The sequence below is a fragment of the Schistocerca americana genome, chromosome 4, assembly GCF_021461395.2.
Source record: "Schistocerca americana isolate TAMUIC-IGC-003095 chromosome 4, iqSchAmer2.1, whole genome shotgun sequence".
NCBI classification, from domain to species: Eukaryota; Metazoa; Arthropoda; class Insecta; order Orthoptera; family Acrididae; genus Schistocerca; species Schistocerca americana.
Window position 1 is genome coordinate 810,162,708 of NC_060122.1, and position 20,624 is coordinate 810,183,331.

At 39.0% G+C, this 20,624-nt stretch overlaps 1 protein-coding gene across 1 annotated transcript in view; it reads left to right on the forward strand.

The window, feature by feature from the left end:
- The window catches only part of LOC124613031 (nitric oxide synthase, salivary gland-like), a 159,237-nt gene that overhangs the window by 48,860 nt on the left and 89,753 nt on the right, over nucleotides 1-20,624 (forward strand). The window contains 4 exon segments of the mRNA XM_047141599.1: nucleotides 2,396-2,560; nucleotides 4,843-5,017; nucleotides 5,154-5,283; nucleotides 5,395-5,473. Coding sequence (XP_046997555.1) covers nucleotides 2,396-2,560; nucleotides 4,843-5,017; nucleotides 5,154-5,283; nucleotides 5,395-5,473 — 549 coding nt within the window.

A 20,624-nucleotide genomic window follows, 5' to 3' on the forward strand; every position in this document is an offset into this window, starting at 1 on the left:
TTATTAATGCCAGTGGATGAGTGGTAAGAGTATCTGCCTTTTGCCAACAAATTAACAGGTTAAAATGAAGTTGAAGGAGGTCCTTTTTCCAAACTTAAAAATGCTTCACACCCCGTTACATCCAAAAATACAGCCTCTAAATGAAACCTGAAGATCTGTAGTGCACTCCTGGTAAAATTTAAACCTTGGACTTTGCACCCAAATTTTTTTCCAGTGATGCAGAGCACTGTATTTTCACACAGCATCCGAAGGTCATCTATGATTTACATTACTGTTTCTTGACTTCACCTGACGTTAAGAGTCTCTTAATTTTTTATTGTTCTGATCTTCATTTACATACTCTTGTGTAAATTAGAATAACATGGTGTAACAGGAAATGTAGTAAAATGATTCAATTCCTATTTCTCTGGCAGGAAACAAAAGGTGTCATTAGGGAAGAGACATGTCTTAAGCTATCAGGCATCATCCAACTGGGAACTAATTACACGTGGTGTCCCACAAAGTCACAGCTTACCACCCTTGCTTTCTCTTGTGTTTATCAATGGCCTTTCATCAGTAACATTACCAGATGCCAAATTTGTTTTATTGCAGATAAATAAATGTAAATGTTGTGTGACTAGGACCTCCCGCCGGGTAGACTGTTTTCCGGGTGCAAGTCTTTCGATTTGACGCCACTTTGGTGACTTGCGCTCGTTGATGGGGATGAAATGATGATGATTAGGACAATACGACACCCAGTCCCTGAGTGGAGAAAATCTCCAACCCAGCTGGGAATCGAGCCCGGGCCCTTAGGATTGACATTCTGTCGCACTGACCACTCGGCTACCGGGGTTAAACTTACAGCAGACGATACAAACACTAGTCTTAGAAAGATCAGTTAATGAAATTTTCAGGGGTTCCTACCCCACTCTCTGTCACTACACTTTGAAAAAACATACTACCTGCAATTCAGAACTTGTAAGAGGTTTCCCACCTGTATATTCCTAAATAATGACAGACAGACAGACAGATAGAAGTAGAAGACAGTGTTAAATTCTTGGGATTACAGCCTGACAATAAATTCAACAGGGACAAGCACATCACAGAACTACTTAAGTGTCTAAACAAATCCCTATTTGCAGTGTGAATGTTGTCAGACACAGGGTATATAAAAATGGAAAAGCTGACATACTATGCTTACTTTCGTTCCATAATGTCATACGGGATTATTTTCTGACGTAACTCATCTAGCCAAGCTGAAGTTTTCCAGATTTAAAAATGTGCAATAAGAATTGTTTGTGGTGTGAACTCAAGATCATCATGCAGAGGCTTGTTTAGGGAACTAGGGACATTAAGTATTGCTTGCCAATATATTTATTCCTTAATGAAGTTTGCCATTAAAAATATAGCCCTTTCTCAAACCAACAACTCAGTTCATGGAATCAATACTAGAAATAAAAACCATCTTCACTTACTTTGGTCCAAAAAGGTGAGTAACAAACATTTTCAGTAACTTGCCATCAGCCATAGAAAGTTTAACCACTAAGTTTAAGAGGAGCCTAAAAGTTTTATTAGTGGCCAACTCCTCCTGCTCCAATGACGAATTCTTTGTAGAAACAACTGGTGGGTGCATATGTTTATGTGTGTGTTTTACGAATAATATAAAATAAAGCAAATATTAGTACAATCTCACTTCTGTACAAATACAATGCAGCAATGCAGTCACTGAAAATAAGTGTTGTAAAATTATTCTTCTATTCAGTGTTTATTACTTCATAAACAAAAATAAGTTTAATTTTTTTAATTCATTCCACATCCATGTTATCATTCCACTTGGGATCTATGGAAGGAACATTAGTGCTCTTTTATTTGTTATTCATTGTAAATATTTATTGTGTATTCTTGTTCTTCGGACATGTTTTACATCGTGGACGATCTCCTACTATGGATCAACTGGAATGAAAAGTACACCTAAATAAACTAATCTATAATTAAATCTCACAAATTGTCACTTCTGATGAATTATATTTTTTTTTGTATTGAGGTAACTATCCAAAAAACAAAGTAATTAAAATTTAGATTTTAAAATTTTTTATATAGGGGTGTTCTTAAGTCAGACAGTCAGTTATCCAGTAAGTTACAAGTTCCATAGATCATACGCATATTTGATGTTATGATGTGGAACTGGGGGAGGGGGTGACACACTAAATTCCTTGCCTTGGGTGCCAAAATACCTACACTGTTTATTCCACTGCTTTTGTGCACACATAAAGGAGTGAATGGGGAACTTGAGGGCGCTGTTTGCACACTACAAGCAGAGTGATAGTAAAAGGTCTCATAGTCCTGCAGCATCTCTGCTACAATTGTGTATTCATGATAAGCAGGTTAAACGCTAATAAGTATTATCAAACTGCAGAATGGCGATCTCAAGGTCACTCATTGGGGTGAATGACTGCACTGACATGGACATGCTGGACGAGGGCAAGACATCCACCACGGGCATCGACTCCCCGAGAGGATCCTCTGACGACAGTGGTGTCCTCTCGGAAAGCAGTGCTGCTGGACCTCTCAGCAGCGTGAGGTAAAATACACTCAACTACTTAGCTAGGATGATATAACAACCAGTATCTGATTCACAAATAAATTATCATTCTCCAGAAAAATAGTGAACTGTGATCCACCTTCTTCTCCTATTATCTTTTGAAGGCCGACATGCAACAATGAAGATACAGATTTCATCGCAGACAAATACACATAACTGACTCAACAAGGTTTCTCTCCAAACATTTGGCAGTGTGATAGTTATGAATTGGATTTGTAGTATCCATTCAGCCATATAGGTTTAGGTTTCCTGCTGTTTAATGTAAATTATACAGACAGTTTCTTAAATTGGGCAGTTTTTTAAATTGGGCACAGCCACCTGCTTCACCAATTGCACTAAGATTCTATGTATAGGTGTCTCAATATGTACAGAATATTTTTCTCTGATCTCCCATTCATGTTTTAGCAGTAAGGGATTCAAGAAAGTATAAAACCACTTCTGTACTACAACTGTCACTATGAGCTGTGAAATGGAAAACTGTAATATACTGACAAATAATCATAACCATCAATACAGGTTCACAGTTCACTGAGCTACTACAAAATAATACTGCAGTGTCCACTGAATTGGAATTTTTATGTACTGGTTAATTTAGACTTTGATATCACACATCTTAATGACTTGCATCCGATTGGTGTCAAAAAACAATCAGGATGTACATGAAATCCAAGGAAGCAGTTGACGTATGTACAGTGAAGTTCTGTTCACTGTACCCTCTATCACTACCAAAACTGTCAGTTAAGAATACAACAAGGAAATTACCAACTGTTAAGCATTCTTTTCATGGAGGCCTAATCTTCATGGTAGTCAACATAAGTGGTAATGTGTTCATGAATATTCCATCTTTTCTTCCTTATAAAAGTAGGCACAAGGTTTAAAATTTATCAAGAAAAGGGTGTGCTTACTCACAGAACACCCCTGAACACAAAATATTTTGACTCTTTCCCAAGTTCCTCCCCTTGCCTGTAGTTAACTTGTTCCATTGTTGTACTGAATGGCCTAAGGCCATCAGGCTTTAAAGCACAGATATGTTAATTAAATTGATATAAAAAAGATATGGCTACTGAATGTATGCCTATGTAGTTATTAGCTGTCTTCACCATAGTGCTGCAATTCAAAATTTTCTCAGTTCTTCTAAAGTAAGAATTATGTCATGGAAAATTTTGCAGCTTTGATGGGAACACCACAGATGGTCTGACCTGTTATCAAACTAGGAGTCTGGTAAGCAAATCCCATTTATAATGCAAAAAGAAAGAGATGGCAGAGTTCTCGTTCTCATATATGAAGCATTAGCTCAGAGGTGGCATCCCCTCAGTCTTAGCTCCCTTAGTGACAGTGTAAGGTTCACTGTGCGTGATGGGTTAACCGTTTTGTTATGTTGACTGTCCCTGATACAGGCTTTTGGAGAGGCTCAGAAGTCTTCAATTAATTTTAAAATTCCTTTCATTCCTAATCAGTTAAACCCACATACCAAATTCCTCTACTTACTGTAATGTAAAACAATAGGTGTTAACAACTTAACTGAGAAAAAACATTTTTACAAGATGATGTGCAAAGTTTTGAAATTTTCTTTTCATGTGAATGTTGTGACAGCTTTTGTCCCATAACTACTACTCCTTTCAGTGAGCACTGGACGGAGACACAAATTTTCATCCAGATTTGACATTAAAAAAATCAGGTGGCTCAGCCTGATGCAGGCTTTTCACTTTAACATCACTTTGTTTCCATCACATTATTCAGTTTCCTGTGGTTTCCTTGGAGAAGTAACTCTCAGTGGGAATACACATCAGAGAAAAGAAACACTGTTGCTTTTTCTACAACTGTAGAAAGAAAATGATATGAAAATTGTCTGATGTCCATCAGATATTGTTGCTGATTTACAGCTGACACTATTTCATTATTTCTTTTGTGCAACTGGAATGTCCAAAGTAATTCTGAGTGTGACATTTGGCATGATAATGAATGCTCTTTAATATTCCAACTCCTTCACTGTTGTAGGATTTTTTTCTGATATTGCTATAAATGTTGCAAAACATCAATGTCAACAGAAACCAGTACGAAACTTACATTATTTATGGGTGAAGTCTCAGAATATTTAGAACTAGAGTGTACTGTCAAATACATTGCAATTTATAGTTTTAAAGTCTAATCACTATATATCACAATTTACATGTTTAAAGTCTTATGATTTACGAGGGGCTGCAGGTATACTGACCCTAGAAAGGTATATTTACTGTTACAAATCACTCACTCCATTACAGATTTGCTGTCTTTGCTCTTGGTTCACGTGCCTATCCCAATTTCTGTGCATTTGGAAAACATGTAGACAACATACTTGGAGAACTTGGAGGAGAGAGGATAGCTGATGTATGTAAGGCAGATGAACTGTGTGGTCAAGAGCAGACTTTCAGGAAATGGGCAGCCAACATTTTTACTGTAAGTGATTACATTTTCGAAGTCTTATAATTTTGAAATATCTCTGCTTTTCATTCTTGTTTAATGAAATTGTCTTAATAGCACTATTAGAGATGTGGTGTACTTTCTGTGACATTATAAAAAGTGAATTTTATAGCTTGCTTGTGAAGCATTCTGTATTGATGCTGACGAAACACTCCTGAAGGTGACAAAATCCTTAACAACTGCAACACTGTCAGCCACTACAGTAAGATTTGTGCACACAAAAGAGGATAACCTGTTAAAAGGTATGTAACAACATTTACAGCAAAATTACTTGTACCTCAAACTTGCTTGACACAAAATCTGCCACAATCTTCATAAGAAACTTTGTAACAACAGATTTTTCTTAATTACAGCTCTGTCAACATTTCACAACAAGCAAGCATCTGTTTGCAGGCTTATAAAAAAGACTAACCTTCATCATGAGGATGTAAGGTAAGATGTGGCAAAGCGACTTTTGCACATGACTATTGGCAAATATGTGTTAAAGATGCATGAAATCTATACATAGGCTCTGAAAACAATGATTATATGAAACCCAGCTCACTCTGTTCATCTACAAGATCCAGAAAGCAGTAGATACAAGTGATGATGCTGATACCATTGTGCTTGACTTCCAGATGACATTTGATACAGTTCCATACAGCAGGCTAATAAACAAAATACAAGTGTACAGAATATCAGACTAACTGTGGGACTGGACTGAAGAGTTTCTACCAAACAGAACACAGCATGTCATTCCCAGTGGAGAGAAATCTTCAGACAAAAAAGTAACTTGGGGTGTTCACCAAGAAAGTGTTTATAGGACCATTATTTTCACATAAATGACCTAGCCAATAACACCAAAAGTTCCTTAAGGCTTTTTTGTGAATGATGTATACAAAGAAGTCAAAACACTAGAAAATTGTAGCAAAATACAGGAAATCCTGCAGAGGAATGGCGTTTAGTGCAGGGATGGGCAAGTGATCCCTCAACAGAAACAAATGTATTGCTTACAAGATCTGTTCAAAAAGTTCAGTAACTTTGTCCACAAAATTTTTTTACACTTACCTTATACCTACTGGGTATCATCTCCTTTGAAATGCTCTCCTTTTGTCTATCGTCACAAATCTTTGTCCTTGCAACAGGGTTTTCAACTTCACAAACAAAAAAACAAAAAGTCCACAGGGGCCAGTCTGGAGAGTATGGAGGTTGAGGCAACACAGTGCTTTGGATTTTGTGCAAAGTGGCACACCAATAGGGATGAATGTGCAGAGGCATTATGATTATCCAAGAGCCATAAATTTTTTCTCACATTTCAGACCCCTTCCTTCTCACATTTTCTTGCAGGTATTGCAACATGTCCCCATAGTACCATTAACAGTTTGTCCCTGTGGCACAAATTCATGATGACCTAATCCTTCAAATTCAAAGAAAACTGTCAGAATGGCTTTGACATTTGGCCTCACTTGACAAGCTTTTTTGGTCTTGAAGGGCCTTTCCTGACCCATTGTGAAGATCCCTTGGACTCAACATCATAATCATGGACACAAATCTCATCACCAGTTATGATTCTCTTGAGGAACATCTCGTTCTCATTTGTGCAATCCAAAAGCTCTTCCCTGATTGTGAGGCAAAGGTCTTTCTGTTCTTGATTCATGAGCTGTGGGACAAACTTGGTGGCAACAAGTGCATTCCAAGATGCTGCGTCATGATTTCACGACATGATCCAACTAAAATGTTACATTCTTCTTCAATCTCTTGGACAGTCAGTCTTAAATTAGCACGCACAATTTTGTTGACACTCCTGACATGAGCACTGTCGGTAGATGTTGAAGGGCATCCTGAACGAGAGTCAACTTTAACTTCCATTTGGCCATTTTTAAATCATGCAAACCATTCGTGTCACGAAGTATGGCTTAAACACTCATCACCATAGGCTTCCTACATCATTTGGTGTATCTCTGTAAAGGTTTTCTTGAGTTTTATGCAAAATTTAATGCAGATGTGTTGCTCCTTTAACTCGACCATCAAGAAATTCATTCTGCTCAGTACAGCACTGAACAATAACTAACAGACATATAACAATGAAACTTCCAGCAGTTACACATTAAACACAGGTATTTGCAAGGACAACAACCACATTTCGCTCCAACACACTACTGGCACGAAATACCGAATGTTCTGGCATTTTTTCAATGTACTTCATACACCTTGCAGGAAGACCAGGAAAGTAAAATCAGAGAGATTTGAGCAAACTTATTATCAATTATTCTTCCTGTAAACCAATCATGACTGGAACAGGAAAGGGGAAGTGATAGTGGTATACAAAGTACCCTCCGTCGTATTCTATAAGGTGGCTTGCAAAGTACAGATGTAGATTTATATGTAGAGCTCTCTTTAGAGGTGTGTGTGACTCTTATTCATTCAATTGTAAGGTTTTGAAATGATACACAGTTTCCAGAATCTGCATCACACAATAAAAAGTATTAATCAAGAATATTTCAGATCAGATAGACACCACCGCAGGAAGAAAATGATTGAAATGTGGTAGATTTGGAGTGGTTGTGTACATCTTCACCAATACACTATAAACTTCTGTACAGTGCATACAAATATCATTTTACACCTTCCTTATTCAGTTAGCAGTGGTGCACCACAAGTAAAATTGTCAGTATGCCTCTGGCCGGACCCACATTTTTCTATTTGCTGTATCTGTTATTACTTGAGCTGAATATGGAATATAGTAGAATGTTTCTTGATTATTCTCAGAATGTACCCCCTTTGAACTTTAAAAGCATGTGTTTAAGTGATTTATTAGGTCTACAACTTTGTTTCCGCCGTTTTGCAATAGACGGCAGTAGCAGCAAGTGGGGTTCAGGCGGTTGGTCATAGGTGTAATACAATAAGCTTAGGCATCTGCAAAGATAATGCCATAAAAATATTAGTTGATTTGTGATTGCATCATAAGGTTATTCTTGATTAAGTACGTCAACTTACGTACCCACCATTTCTCGCCATTTGCGGGAAGTTTTAATTTTCTGCTTTAACATGAAATCTGTGGCCATGGCTTTTAAAATGCTGGGTAAGACCAATGGTGAGCGAACTATTAGTGGAAGGATGTGCAGAGAATGTTTTCACTGCCTTAATAATGGTGATTTTGATGTTGAAGACCGGCATAGTGGGGGAAGACAGAACGTTTTGTAGCTACTGAAACAGACTAAGACAGTCACAGGACATCATTCTCGAAAGCAATTGATGCATTTGAGCCCAGCACTCAAACACAAACGACCACAATACAGTGATAGACATTAAAGGTAATTTTGCAGCATGTCAATGCTTGACGTCATGTCGCAAAACCCATCAAAATATACATGGAAATGTTGAAATGAGAAGTCCTATCCCTCCTGCCATATTCTCCATACGTTGCTCTCTCTGACTACCACCTTTTTCGATCAGTGGCATACAATCTGGCTGACCAGCACTTCTGATCATATGAACAGGTGCAAAATTGAATCGATTCATGGATACCCACAAAAGATGCCCAGTTCTTCCACCACGGGATTTGTATGCTATCTGAAAGATGCGATAATGTAGTGGCCAGTGATGGGCAATATTATGAATCATAACTTTTTTGTAAGTTTTCACAATAAAGCCCCGAACTTCAAGAAAAAACAGCAGAGAGAGAGAGAGAGGGAGAGAGAGGGAGAGAGAGGGAGGGAGAGAGAGAGAGAGAGAGAGAGAGAGAGAGAGAGAGAGAGAGAGAGAATTATCTGTCTTCCATATCATTCATCCAATTCATCTCAGCACGGCACCTATCCTCCCCCTGAGCTAAGTTGATCTGTGTGGATACCCAGTGGTTGTGGCTTATTGCACTGATTGTTCAGGTCTAAAGTAATCAAATCGTATATTGTCTTTTTTATTGCTTACAAGCATAACATTTATTAGAGCACTAATGGACAACCGTTCTTGCTAACGGACAACTGACCCTCTGCTTGTCGCCTGTGGAGAGCGAAATGAGACGACAACAGTAGATTTGTTTAATCAATTTCTTTATTCTAGCCCTCAGCTGTAGTGCATCAGTAACAGCTTGGTGAGAGTGTCCAGTGGCCCCTCAAGTGAAACAACAGACATCCAGCATTGTTGACAGTGCAAAGAGCAGGACATCACTTGAATGCCACTGTCAGAAAAGTCTCCAGCTATGACCATGATGACAGTGTGGCAACACAGCTGGCGGTACCGTGGAGGTGACTGTGACATCCCTCCAGTGAGTGAGCAGCTCTCTGGTCTGGAGGCAGCCACTCTTGTCTCAGGGCAGACTGCTGTGCCCCGTGGTCTAACACTGGACCCCGTACTGCATTCCGGGATGTCACTCCAGGTGTCATATGCTCATGGTCTAGGCTGTGATACTGGGACAAGAATATTTTAGCACATGAATGGCTTTCTTATATGTTCCAGGCTATGTTTGTTTAGGGCTTAAGACACATACTCTAAACACTTTCGTGGTGGGAAGTGAGGAAAGGCTTCCATCTTTCTGCTAGCATATTGTAGCATCAACTGTTGTCACACTGCACCCAGCTGGCTCTGATTCGGGTTGGCTGTCAGCTGTGTTTTCACAACACATAACACTCTTGACTGCCTGTGGCTGGTTCTGTTGCAACTCACTTCTGTTTCCGTGTACTTTCTGACCGAACATGGTCGATATGCTATATTGCCCTCCTTTTTACTGAGACCCAGCACTTTAATCAACCAAACTAGATTCCTAGTGACTGGTCCTTCTGGCCCTGTTTCACCTCTCAGGAATTATTCTAACAATTGGTTTCCTTAACCCTATCCTTAGTCTTACACATTCATTCATAGCCCTTTGCCCTGCTCCTCAACTCAGACACAATGAAACTTACTTCACTGCTAGGCTTGTTGTGCAATGATTTCTAATTCTCTGTTCCAAACTTACAAGTTAAAATGAATCAATTATCTTTAACACTACCCCCTTCTGTGTTCATCATCCTTCTGCTGCTTTTATGGTCGACATATCCAATCCACTGGAATCTAAATGATGGCAGGGTTTGGACTCAGTCTTCTGTTTCATCATCTACATACCAAAACAAGGACTATGCTCAGCAGAACAAATGTCAATGTGGTAGTTGGTATGACAATAGTCAATGTTGTCTCATTCGGTACTGATTTTCCTGATATAAATTTACATGCTGCAATAAGGCTTCCAGGGAGATGTGCCCATCCTCCTGGTTCAGAAACATATTTATAGACTACATTAATTCTGGGCCTAGAGTTTGATTTAAGCTGGTGAGATCTGTGGCACGTAGTACTTCTATTGGCTCCTCTGGTCAATACAAATGAGGCTTCAAAATATTCAGGTGAGTTATCCCTGGTGGACTGATGAAAAGTAGACCCCATTATCTCACACACTGTTCCATTTAATAACAAACCACTCCCATTTAATTCTAGCCTCTTTGCTGATGTGAGCTTCCCCTGCTTCGGACACCTAGCCACTACCACCATCTTGTCAAAGGTAGAGTACAACCAATATGCCTCCAGCTTGATCACTTCTTTATTGCATTCTCTTACCTCCTTTTGCCCCATTAGCAATTTCATTGTGCAGGAACCTCACCCCCTTTTTTTACTGTATTTGGACAGACTGTGATTTCCACTTGGTGGCATTTTTGTAACTTTGCTTCCTCCATTTCTATATATCTTCCCTTAACTTTTGCAGTTAATAATAGTTGTTGTTCTTACCCATACAAATTTCTTCAGTATCCTGCACTTCACAGGATATGCATGAACTATGTGGCACTTTTAACATCCTTGTTTTCCTGCTGCTGGTACAGAAACAGAAATGTAAACTTTCGCTTCATCAGTTCTCACCAACACTATGGCTATCTTGAAATTAAAAGGTAAGTTTTTGTGCACTGGCTCTAATACCAACCACCACACTGGTGGTCATTCCTTCTGCACTTTCCTTAGACCCTTTAAATACAGCACTGGCAACAAGTTTACCCCCAGCTGACCTCTTACAGCCTGCTGCATAGCCTTCTGTAGTTCTGTTACCTCTCCCTTTGCTTCCCAAACACTATCTTCCACGGACTGCAACCATTTTGTTGTTACTACCTCCCTATCTAAGACTCCTATTTTGGTTCTTAGTTCCACGATGTTCTGATTAACTGCCCATTCTGTAGCTCTGGCATACCAAATTACTTCTCCAGTCAGTTGTTGTAATAGTTGTGGGTTATTCATATGTCCTTCTCTAAACTTGCAAGCTGCATATTGTACCAATAACTCATAACTTTGTTCCCTTTTGCCCACTGCTTAACCTCTTCTATGGTGTCATTCACCCTTCAAATGTATTCCTCATCAGCAAGGCTAAATATTGTTTTCATAAGCCAACTTCCTGCAGCAATCAAACCCCTCTTTCTTCGCGCATGTGCAATAACCCCCAGTACCGGGGTAATTTCACTCCTTCAAGTTCTCGTATGCTCCATGTACTCTTTCACATACCCTGGCACTTCTTTTGAGTATCCCATGCCTTTCCATTTCCTGATGGAATTTTTCGAATGCTTCTTCCCATCTTCTCACCTCGTTATGCATCTCAAGTGCATTGAGTATCACCTGTATTGCCCAGCAATGACTGGTGATCATTATGATTTCCTGCTTGGCAAATAGCACTCCCCCTTCCAGGTGCTGGTTTCATAATGCTTTCACCCCTAAGAAGATTAGTCTCACTACAAACAGCATCACCTTGCTTTCTCTTCAACAATACCTATTACTTTCTTCCCCCTTCAATTCCCCGCTGTTCTGCAGCTCCTTATGCTAATTATACTAAAGCTATACCTAATCTAAAAGAAAATATTAAATGATTACCTCTTAGGCCTTAATTCATACTGGTTCCTTGTTACTCTTTCATTCACAACCTCTTGTTTATCTTCCAAAACCTTTCTCCTTGCTCTCCCTTTCTAGTCCACATCTTTTATCCCTGGAATAGCTTCCAGACTCCCTTGAAAAGGTATCAACTACCCTACATACAAAATTGTCATTTTCTTCCCAGGATTATGTGTGACTTCGAAATCAAATTCACTTAGTCAACAGACTAGAAGGATTCTTTAACTCCAACATCAATTTTAATACTACATGATCTATTATTATGCTAAGCTTTCTACCGTACAGATAACATTTGAAACATATGACTCCATAAATAAGACTAAATAATGTCTTTCTGTAGAATTTAGTTGCCTTGATGCATAAGCTACTGTATGTTCTAATATTAGAGAATGAAAGTTGCTACTCACCATACAACAGAGATGCTGAGTTGCAATAGGCACAACATAAGATTTACACAATTATAGCATTTCTACCTCTTGTGACAACACACAGCCAAGTGCATGATTTGATGCATCACATAATGAAACAAATTCTCTATTAAAATCCAGAAATACCAATATCAGACTCTATGTTAAAGCTGATTTTAGCTCCTGAAAAGGATTCTGGCTCTTTTCTGACCACACAAATTTAGTATCCTTTTTTACAATTGTGTCAACCATCTGGCAATACCTGTAAATCCTTTCACAAAACAGTAGCAATAGTTAACAACAACTAAGAACAATTGCAACTCATTTACAGATTGTGGTACAGAAAATTCACGTACAGCTCTAACTAACCTTGGGGCTTTCTTAACCCCATCTTTACTTATGATATGACCTAGGTATGCTACCTCTTCCATCATAAAATTACAATTTTCTGTACTGAATGATAACTTAGCTGCTTTTAACCTTAGGAATACTTCCCTTCATCATTGCATATTCATTCCACATCATACCCATACATGATTACGTCATCAAGATACAGTATTGCTGTAGTTTTAAACCTCTGAGTACCCTGTTCAACAATCTCTGAAATGTTGCAGGCTCATTTTTTAATCCAAATGGCATTCTTCTGAATTGGTAGTGCCCCCAGAGTGCTTAAAATGCTGTTTTGTGTAGATCCTTAAGTCCAAACTCTATCTGGTGACAACCACTCTTCAAATACATTGCTGAAAAATTTTTGCATCGCCTAAACGATCTGAGGTTTCTGTGATATTTGGCGAAGGGTGGGTGTTCATAGTGGTTTTCACATTTAGATGCCTGTAATCACAACAAAACCTGTATTTTCATTATCCATCTGTTGATTTTTATCCTTTTTTTTTTGGCACAGTAACTATTCCCCCCCCCCCCCCCCACATGCATTATTACTTTCTTCAATTATTCCATCTTTCAGCTGTTGATTGAAAAATTCTTCCAAAATCTGCTGCAAGTACCTATTCTGTATGGTTGTGGTAGACTGGCGATTCATTTCCCCATTGGTATGCCATTGGTATGCGGTGCTGTGTAATATACTTCTGGAAAAATTAAATCCTTAAATTCCAAACGTCATTTTTCCATCCATCCCCTACTGCTTCTCCCTAGGTGCTTCACTTTTTCTCATAAAGTAGTTTCAATGTCGTCCGGCAATTGTCCGAGGCTGACATCCGTTGTGTCCCATTATTTTTCCTTAAGGATATCCATGTTAGTGATTAACAAACCCTTTGTTAATCATATGTCCTCTGTGCTAAAATTATCCATAGAAACATGTACCTTTGTTTCACCCTTTATTTCTTGTGTGCATACCTCTTTTAATTAATCAACCCACCTGACCTAATACTTCATTCTCTCCTAATGGTTCCACCACAAACAAAATTACTACCGGTAAGCTAGACTCAACACAGACCCAAAGGGATTTGTCAGTACTCTTAGGTACACAATCGTGTGAGTCAAATCTTAGTGTGATCATTCTCAGTTTAATCTGTTCATCCTTTGCAATAGACATTCCTCGTGGCATCACTAACTGGCAATGGCTTCACCTAACTGAAACATTTTTCCATCAAGTTCCACCATAAATTGCCGAAGATCAATTACGGCACAAGGCTGATTTAAGAAATGTAATCCTAAAATCATGTCACAGTCCTCACTCGTGTAGCACAATCTCTACACATTGTTTAAATTGAACTGGGTCCAGGTAAAAGTCTATATCCACCAATCCTAATGGTGTAACATTTTTATCTGACACTCTACACTATCTGCACCGTGGTTGGTCCCATTGCTTACATTTCATCGGATCACTACTGGTGACCAACACATGTACGCCTCTGTCAAATAATATCCTGCAAGCCTCTGCTCCTATTATTCCCCTTATTGCACAATACACCTCTGCATATGGGGAATGATCGTAGGTAGACCAGGGGTTCCCACTGGCACTTAACACCTTATTCTTCCCCGGTCCTCTGCTTCTAAAACTATTATTTCCTCTCACTTTATTCACACCACCCGAAGCTGGCGACACTGCCTCCTTACATGCCTCATTTGTCCACATCTGAAACATTTTATACTAGCTGCAAACACTGTCTGTTTACCCTGTATTCCAGTTGACAAATCAATCTCCTCACACTCTATAGCTAACTGCACTAATGTGCACAAATCTGTCAGATCCCCTGTCTGTAAACATCTTGATGTTTCCACATGCACCTCTCTTAAAAAACATCAAGGATCATGTGCTCATTTTCTGTAAAATAACTTCATTGCCTACAGCGTCCTATCTTAATTCATAGGTACATCCATTAATTTTCCTTACCCTATCCGCAAATTGTTCCACAGTTTCCACGTTTCTCTTAGTTACTACTGCTAATTGTTCCCTATAGTATCTGGCACTATTTTATTTCATGTATCTCTGAATTAACCCTTTAAATTCTTCAAAGCTATGGTTCCCTTAAGAGCTTCTGTATACGGTATGTAAGTTTTAGCTCCAACTGTTAGTCTCAATTTTGCAACACACAACAATTCCTTATCAGACCAACCTTCCATCTCAGCCTGGTTTCCCAGGGTTTTCCCCAGGTCGTATACACCCTGTAATAGTTTTAGTGTCATGGCTTGTCGTTATGTGCAAGGACTGGTATGGTGACACAGGGTTGAAAAACAAACATCTGAGTGCATTACAATTGCAGTCAACATAGGTCTGGACAAGGTGAGCAGGGCTTCACCTGTAAAGCTGTTTTATCAAACAACAGCAACAGTGCTGCAGTTCTTCACAAGTAGCAACATGTTAACGGAATGCACAAAGGTCTTCTTTCCACACCAGGGTTGAAGAACATGGTGGTTCAAATGGCTCTGAGGACTATGGGACTTAACTTCAGTGGTCATCAGTCCCCTAGAACTTAGAACTACTTAAACCTAACTAACCTAAGGACATCACACACATCCATGCCCGAGGCAGGATTCGAACCTGCGACCATAGCGGTCACGCGGTTCCAGACTGAAGCGCCTTTAACCGCACGGCCACACCGGCCGGCTGAAGAACATGATTCAGAAGTTTGAATTAAATGGTGATTTGGGTATTCCTCCAGGAGAGGTCAACTCCGAATTGTGCCACAAGCTGCCGCCATGGCTGGAAATGCTGGACACAATGTGCAGTCTTCAAGCAGTGCACAAGCTGTGTTGTGACAGCTGAACATTCCATGGCCCACCATTGTGAAATTGCTGCAAACAATTGTGAAATGGTGTCTCTAATGCTGTGCCAGCTGTTGTGGATGCAGATAGTCATCCCATTGAACAATGTTTGTAACCTGGAATGTAGGCATGGTACACAATTAACAAATGTTAGCCTCCCACATTAAATTAAAATGTGTTCCTTTCAATGGTGTATTCATTAGCTCTCTTCTGCATGTCCTTAGAAGTGTCTCAAGTTTCACTGCCCTAGAATCCCTCTCAAGTAGTGAAAGTTCAATTATAATCACCTTGTACACCTACATCCATACTCTGCATGACAGAGGGTACTTCCCATTGTACCATTTAGGCTGATTTCTCCCAGTTATTCAGATTCGGGATACAGGAAGAATAACTGTTTAAATTCCTCTGTGCCGCTATAATTAATCTGATCTTGTATTCATCATCCCTTTGGGAGTGATACATAGAGGGTTGTAAAAAACGTTTAAGTAAAAATTCTCATGATAATTTGCACCTGTCTTCAAATAAATCTCTGCCAGTTCAGTTTCTTCACTGTATAGGCGACACTTCCCACAGGTCAAAAAAGCCTATGACATGATTTGTGCTCTCCTTCTCTGTATATGTTCAGTATCCCCTATCAGCCCTATCTCAAATAGGTCCAACACAATTCAGTAATATTCTAAGGTTGCACAAATGTTTTGAAAGCAATATGCTTTGTAGAATGATTCCATTTTCTAGTAGTCTACCAATGAACTGAAGTATGCTGCCTGCTTTCCCAATGACTGAGCCTATGTAATCATTCCATTTCATATCCAGACAAATTGTTACACCCAGGTGTTCGTAAGAATTGTCCAATTCTAACTGTGCATCACTCATGTTGTAGTGATAAGATAATACATTTCCTTTTTCCATTTTGTGAAGTGCATAATTTTTTGTTTCCGAACATTTAAAGCAAGTTGCCCATCTCAGCAATACTTCAAAATCTTATCGAGATCCAACTTAATATTTTTGAAGCTCCTTTGGACAGTATTTCATTACAGACAACGGCATTTTCTGCAAAAAGTCTGAGACTACTTTTAACATTGTCTCCAACATCATTAATACACAACATGAACAGTGAGAGTTCCAACACACTTCACTGGGAGCACACATGAAGTGACTTCTACATCTGTCAATGACACTCCATCCAAGATAACATGCTGTGTCCTCTGTACCAAGAAATTTGCAATCCAGTCAGATACCTTACTTGATACCCCACATCACAGTACTTTCATTAAAAAGAATAGGGGTCAAAACAAGTAAATTGTTTTCCAAAATTAAAAAGAATGCATCTCTGATTACCTAGACCCTTGGGTTTCATGACGTCATGTGATAAAATGGCGGTATGGGTTTTATATAACTGATGTTTTTGGGAGATGAAAATTTAATAGTAGGAAAAGGGAGAGAAGGAAACATAGTAGGTGAATATGGATTGGGGCTAAGAAATGAAAGAGGAAGCTGCCTGGTAGAATTTTGTGCAGAGCATAACTTAATCATAGCTAATACTTGGTTTAAGAATCATAAAAGAAGGCTGTATACATGGAAGAACCCCGGAGATACTAAAAGGTATCAGATAATGATAAGACAGAGATTTAGGAACCAGGTTTTAAATTGTAAGACATTTCCAGGGGCAGATGTGGACTCTGACCACAATCTATTGGTTATGAACTGTAGATTAAAACTGAAGAAACTGCAAAAAGGTGGGAATTTAAGGAGATGGGACCTGGATAAACTGAAAGAACCAGAGATTGTACAGGGTTTCAGGGAGAGCATAAGGGAACAATTGACAGGAATGGGGGAAAGAAATACAGTAGAAGAAGAATGGGTAGCTTTGAGGGATGAAATAGTGAAGGCAGCAGAGGATCAAATAGGTAAAAAGACGAGGGCTAGTAGAAACCCTTGGGTAACAGAAGAAATATTGAATTTAATTGATGAAAGGAGAAAATATAAAAATGCAGTAAATGAAGCAGGCAAAAAGGAATACAAACGTCTCTAAAATGAGATCGACAGGAAGTGCAAAATGGCTAAGCAGGGATGGCTAGAGGACAAACGTAAGGATGTAGAGGCTTATCTCACTAGGGGTAAGATAGATACTGCCTACAGGAAAATTAAAGAGACCTTTGGAGAAAGGAGAACCACTTGCATTAATATCAAGAGCTTTGATGGAAACCCAGTTCTAAGCAAAGAAGGGAAAGCAGAAAGGTGGAAGGAGTATATAGAGGGCCTATACAAGGGCGATGTACTTGAGGACAATATTATGGAAATGGAAGAGGATGTAGATGAAGGTGAAATGGGAGATATGATATTGCGTGAAGAGTTTGACAGAGCACTGAAAGACCTGAGTCGAAACAAGGCCCCCGGAGTAGACAACATTCCATTAGAACTACTGACAACCTTGGGAGAGCCAGTCCTGACAAAACTCTGCCATCTGGTGAGCAAGATGTATGAGACAGGCGAAATACCCTCAGACTTCAAGAAGAATATAATAATTCCAATCCCAAAGAAAGCAGGTGTTGACAGATGTGAAAATTACCGAACTATCAGTTTAATAAGTCACAGCTGCAAAATACTAACGTGAATTATTTACAGACGAATGGAAAAACTGATAGAAGCCGACCTCGGGGAAGATCAGTTTGGATTCTGTAGAAATGTTGGAACACGTGAGGCAATACTGACCCTACGACTTATCTTAGAAGAAAGATTAAGGAAAGGCAAACCTACGTTTCTAGCATTCGTAGACTTAGAGAATGCTTTTGACAATGTTGATTGGAACACTCTCTTTCAAATTCTGAAGATGGCAGGGATAAAATACAGAGAGCGAAAGGCTATTTACAATTTGTACAGAAAGCAGATGGCAGTCATAAGAGTCGAGGGGTATGAAAGGGAAGCAGTGGTTGGGAAGGGAGTCAGACAGGGTTGTAGCCTATCCCCGATGAGCAAGCAATAAAGGAAACAAAAGAAAAATTCTGAGTAGGTATTAAAATCCATGGAGAAGAAATAAAAACTTTGAGGTTCGCCGATGACATTGTAATTCTGTCAGAGACAGCAAAGGACTTGGAAGAGCAGTTGAATGGAATGGATAGCGCCTTGAAAGGAGGATATAAGATGAACATCAACAAAAGCAAAATGAGGATAATGGAATGTAGTCGAATTAAGTCAGGTGATGCTGAGGGAATTAGATTAGGAAATGAGACTCTTAAAGTAGTAAAGGAGTTTTGCTATTTGGGGAGCAAAATAACTGATGATGGTCGAAGTAGAGAGGATATAAAATGTAGACTGGCAATGGCAAGGAAAGCGTTTCTTAAGAAGAGAAATTTGTTAACATCGAGTATTGATTTAAGTGTCAGTAAGTCGTTTCTGAAAGTATTTGTATGGAGTGTAGCCATGTATGGAAGTGAAACGTGGACGATAAACAGCTTAGACAAGAAGAGAATAGAAGCTTTTGAAATGTGGTGCTACAGAAGACTGCTGAAGATTAGATGGGTTGATCAAATAACTAATGAGGAGGTATTGAATAGAATTGGGGAGAAGAGGAGCTTGTGGCACAACTTGACTAGAAGAAGGGATTGGTTAGTAGGACATGTTCTGAGGCATCAAGGGATCACCAATTTAGTATTGGAGGGCAGCATGGAGGGTAAAAATCGTAGAGGGAGACCAAGAGATGAATACACTACGCAGATTCAGAAGGATGTAGGATGCAGTAAGTACTGGGAGATGAAGAAGCTTGCACAGGATAGGGTAGCATGGAGAGCAGCATCAAACCAGTCTCAGGACTGAAGACCACAACAACTGTTTTTGGAATTCATACTAGTTTGCATGGACGGGGTTCATTCTGTTTGAGATAACATGTGATGAAATGGCGGTATGGGTTTTACATAACTGATGTTTTTGGAATCCATACTGGTTTGCATGGAGGGAGTTCATTCTGTTTGAGATAACTTATTGTCTTTGAACTAAGAGAATTTTCTAAGATTCTACAACAAACGGATGTGGAGGATATTTGACATTAGTTTTGTGGATCACTTCTGCTGAACTTCTTGCAGATGGGGTCAACCTGTGCTTTCTTCCAAACATGAGGCATGAGGGATCTACAGCAGATTATTACTGAAAAAGGGGCTAAGTCAGATGTAAATTTGATATAGAATCTGACAGAGATTTCATCATACCTTGGAGATTTGTCCAGTTTCAGTGATTTCAGCTGTTTCTTGACATCACTGGACACTAATATCTATATTACTCATCTCTGTAGTTGTGTTAGTATTAAATCAGGATAATACTCCTGCATTTTCCTTTGTAAAGGTACATTTGAAAAAAAGTACAGAATTTCTGCTTTTGGTTTGCAACTCTCAATTTAGTTCTTGTCTTATGTGTGACAATCTGGACGCTACCTTTGGTGTTACCAACAGCCTTTGTATATGACTGGAATTTATTTGGGTTTTGTGAGAAATCCTTTGAGAATATTTTGCTACAGCACTCGAAGGTTTGACACGTGGTTCTCTTGACAGCCAGGTGTGTTTAACTCAGGATCTCCATATCTCTAATCTTATACTTAAACCTTCTGCTTGTTTTAGCTTAGTTACCCTTTTTACTTTGCACTTTGAAATATGGTTGAAAGTCATGGCCACACTATGACACAGAGCATTCCAACAGGCAAGGCATTTCACCACTAACCCACTAACATACGAAATAAATAATTACGGTCCACGTTTCTTATGAGACAATACTTACCAGATGTAGTTTTGCCAACTCCATCATAAGTATAAAATTGCACTTCTGTTTAACAAGTGGCAATGACAACCACACACGAACATTGTCTGTAAAATTTGAGAATGATGTAAATATTAGCTCCGGGTTCAAAAAAATAACAACATTAGCTATTAGTCTATGAAATAACATCACTATCAATTTATATGTTCTTTGTGGTTTTTTATGTGTTGCATTCTATGGTGACCAATGGTCTTCAGGAATCTCAACATAGATAAGAAATAAATAGAAACGGAAAAAGTAGAAATGGCAGAATGTTACTTTAAAATGAATTTCTTCAG